General features: G+C 56.4%; 1 protein-coding gene across 1 annotated transcript in view; it reads left to right on the forward strand.

Moving 5' to 3' along the window:
* Positions 1–2,500, forward strand: part of LOC133131920 (receptor-type tyrosine-protein phosphatase U-like) — an 85,990-nt gene that overhangs the window by 77,822 nt on the left and 5,668 nt on the right. The window contains exon 20 of the mRNA XM_061247210.1: positions 2,141–2,455. Within this exon, the coding sequence (XP_061103194.1) occupies positions 2,141–2,455 (315 nt within the window). The remainder of the gene's footprint in view (positions 1–2,140; positions 2,456–2,500) is intronic.

Genomic DNA, 2,500 nt, shown 5'->3' on the forward strand with positions numbered 1-2,500 from the left:
ACGCAACACACCACATATGACACAACACACAACACACAACATGCAACACAACACATACAACATGCAACACAACGCATACAACATGCAACACTGGGGCTTGAACCACCAACCTTCTGGGTCCCAGACGAGGCCTTTGGCCGGGGCTGTGGGCTGCAGGCTTCCCCCCTGTCTCTGGCAGCTGGCTGCAGGGGGCGGGGCTTCCACCTCACAGAGTAACACTGCGCTGAGCGCGCCCTCCTGACCTCCGCTCAGCCACACAACCGCTCAGCCACACAACCGCCACACAACCGCTCAGCCACACAACCGTCAGCCACACAACCGTCAGCCACACAACCGCTCAGCCACACAACCGCTCAGCCACACAACCGCTCAGCCACACAACCGCCACACAACCGCTCAGCCACACAACCGCTCAGCCACACAACCGCCACACAACCACTCAGCCACACAACCGCTCAGCCACACAATCGCTCAGCCACACAACCGCTCAGCCACACAACCGCCACACAACCGCTCAGCCACACAACCGCTCAGCCACACAACCGCTCAGCCACACAACCGCCCAGCCACACAACCGCTCAGCCACACAACCGCTCAGCCACACAACCGCCACACAACCACTCAGCCACACAACCACTCAGCCACACAACCGCTCAGCCACACAACCGCTCAGCCACACAACCGCCACACAACCACTCAGCCACACAACCACTCAGCCACACAACCGCTCAGCCATACAACCGCTCAGCCACACAACCGCTCAGCCACACAATCGCGGAGTTCAGAACGCCTGATTTACTGGCCGAGCTCCTCTCACATTTCACATGTGCAGATTATCGCTGTTCTGGAGGAGGGAGATGTTATGTAGATATGTCAGATCCTTTGATCCAGTAAATTCATCCCCCGATGTTTCTGTGCGCCCCTCTCGGGCCGGTGCGAGCGTGTGTTCCTGCTCGAGCCGCGGCAGAATGGCCCGAGATGCATTATTAATGCTCTGCTTTAATCATCGGAATATTCCTTTCATATCCTCAGGACTAATTGGCGCATGTACACAGTGTTCAGCGGGGGGGGGGGGTCTGGCTGTGTCTGACTCTGAAGGGCTATTGATGCACTGATTCATAATGCATGAGGATGGCCTAATTCTGCGTGTGCTCATTACATTCCTCCACGGTCTGCGGCCGACACTAAAGCTTCACTGGCTGAGACGGGCCGAGCTGACGGGCGTTAGCGTGAGCGTGAGCATTAGCGTCAGCGTCAGCGTGCGAGTTAGCGTTAGCATGAGCGTGAGCGTGAGCATTAGCGTCAGCGTCAGCGTGCGAGTTAGCGTTAGCATGAGCGTGAGAGTGAGCATTAGCGTTAGCCTGAGAGTGAGTGTTGGCGTCAGCGTGCAAGTTAGCGTTAGCATTAGCGTGAGAGTGAGCGTTAGTGTTAGTGTAAGAGTGAGCGTTAGAGTGAGCGTTAGCGTGAGAGTGAGCGTTAGCCTTAGCGTGAGAGTGAGCGTTAGCGTTAGCATTAGCGTGAGAGTGAGCATTAGTGTGAGAGTGAGCGTGAGAGTGAGCGTTAGCATTAGCGTGAGAGTGAGCATTAGCGTTAGTGTGAGAATGAGCGTTAGCGTGAGAGTGAGTGTTGGTGTTAGCGTGCAAGTTAGCGTTAGCATTAGCGTCAGCATGAGAGTGAGCGTTAGTGTTAGTGTAAGAGTGAGCGTTAGCGTTAGTGTTAGCGTGAGCGTTAGCATTAGCGTGAGAGTGAGCGTTAGTGTTAGCATTAGTGTCAGAGTGAGCGTTAGTGTGAGAGTGAGCGTGAGAGTGAGCGTTAGCATTAGCGTCAGCATGAGAGTGAGCGTTAGCGTCTGCCCAGGCCAGCTGCAGCTTTCGTGTCTGTCTGTAAATCTGCCTGTTAACCCAGGCGTCTGTTGCTCCTGGAATTAAACAAGTTGACAGTCTGTCTTTCCTTTCCTCCCTCTATCTCCCCTCTCTCCCTCTCCCCCTCTCCCTCTCTCCTTTGTCTCTCTGATCTCACTTCTCTCTTCTCTCACCTCCTGACCTTTCTGTTCTTGACATTTTTATTTGTATCACCTCCTCTGCTCTTCTCTCCCCGTCGCTCTTTATCTCTCTCCCCACCCCCCTGTCCCCGCACGCAGACTCTGAACTCGGTGACCCCTCACCTGGATGTGGAGGAGTGCAGCATGGCGTTGTTGCCGCGTAACCGGGAGAAGAACCGCAGCATGGACGTGCTGCCCCCCGATCGCTCGCTGGCCTTCCTGGTCACTACGGAGGGCGAGAGCAACGACTACATCAACGCCGCGCTGGCCGACAGCTTCCACCGCCCCGCCGCCTTCATCGCCACGCCCCACCCGCTGCCCGGCACCACGCCCGACTTCTGGAGGCTCGTCTTCGACTACGGCTGCACCTCCGTCGTCATGCTCAACCAGCTCAACCAATCCAACTCCGCCTGGGTGAGCCGGGGGCGGGGCTTGTGTCCAAGGGCCTTGTGTCCAAGA

Source organism: Conger conger, chromosome 1, assembly GCF_963514075.1.
Source record: "Conger conger chromosome 1, fConCon1.1, whole genome shotgun sequence".
Lineage (NCBI taxonomy): Eukaryota > Metazoa > Chordata > Actinopteri > Anguilliformes > Congridae > Conger > Conger conger.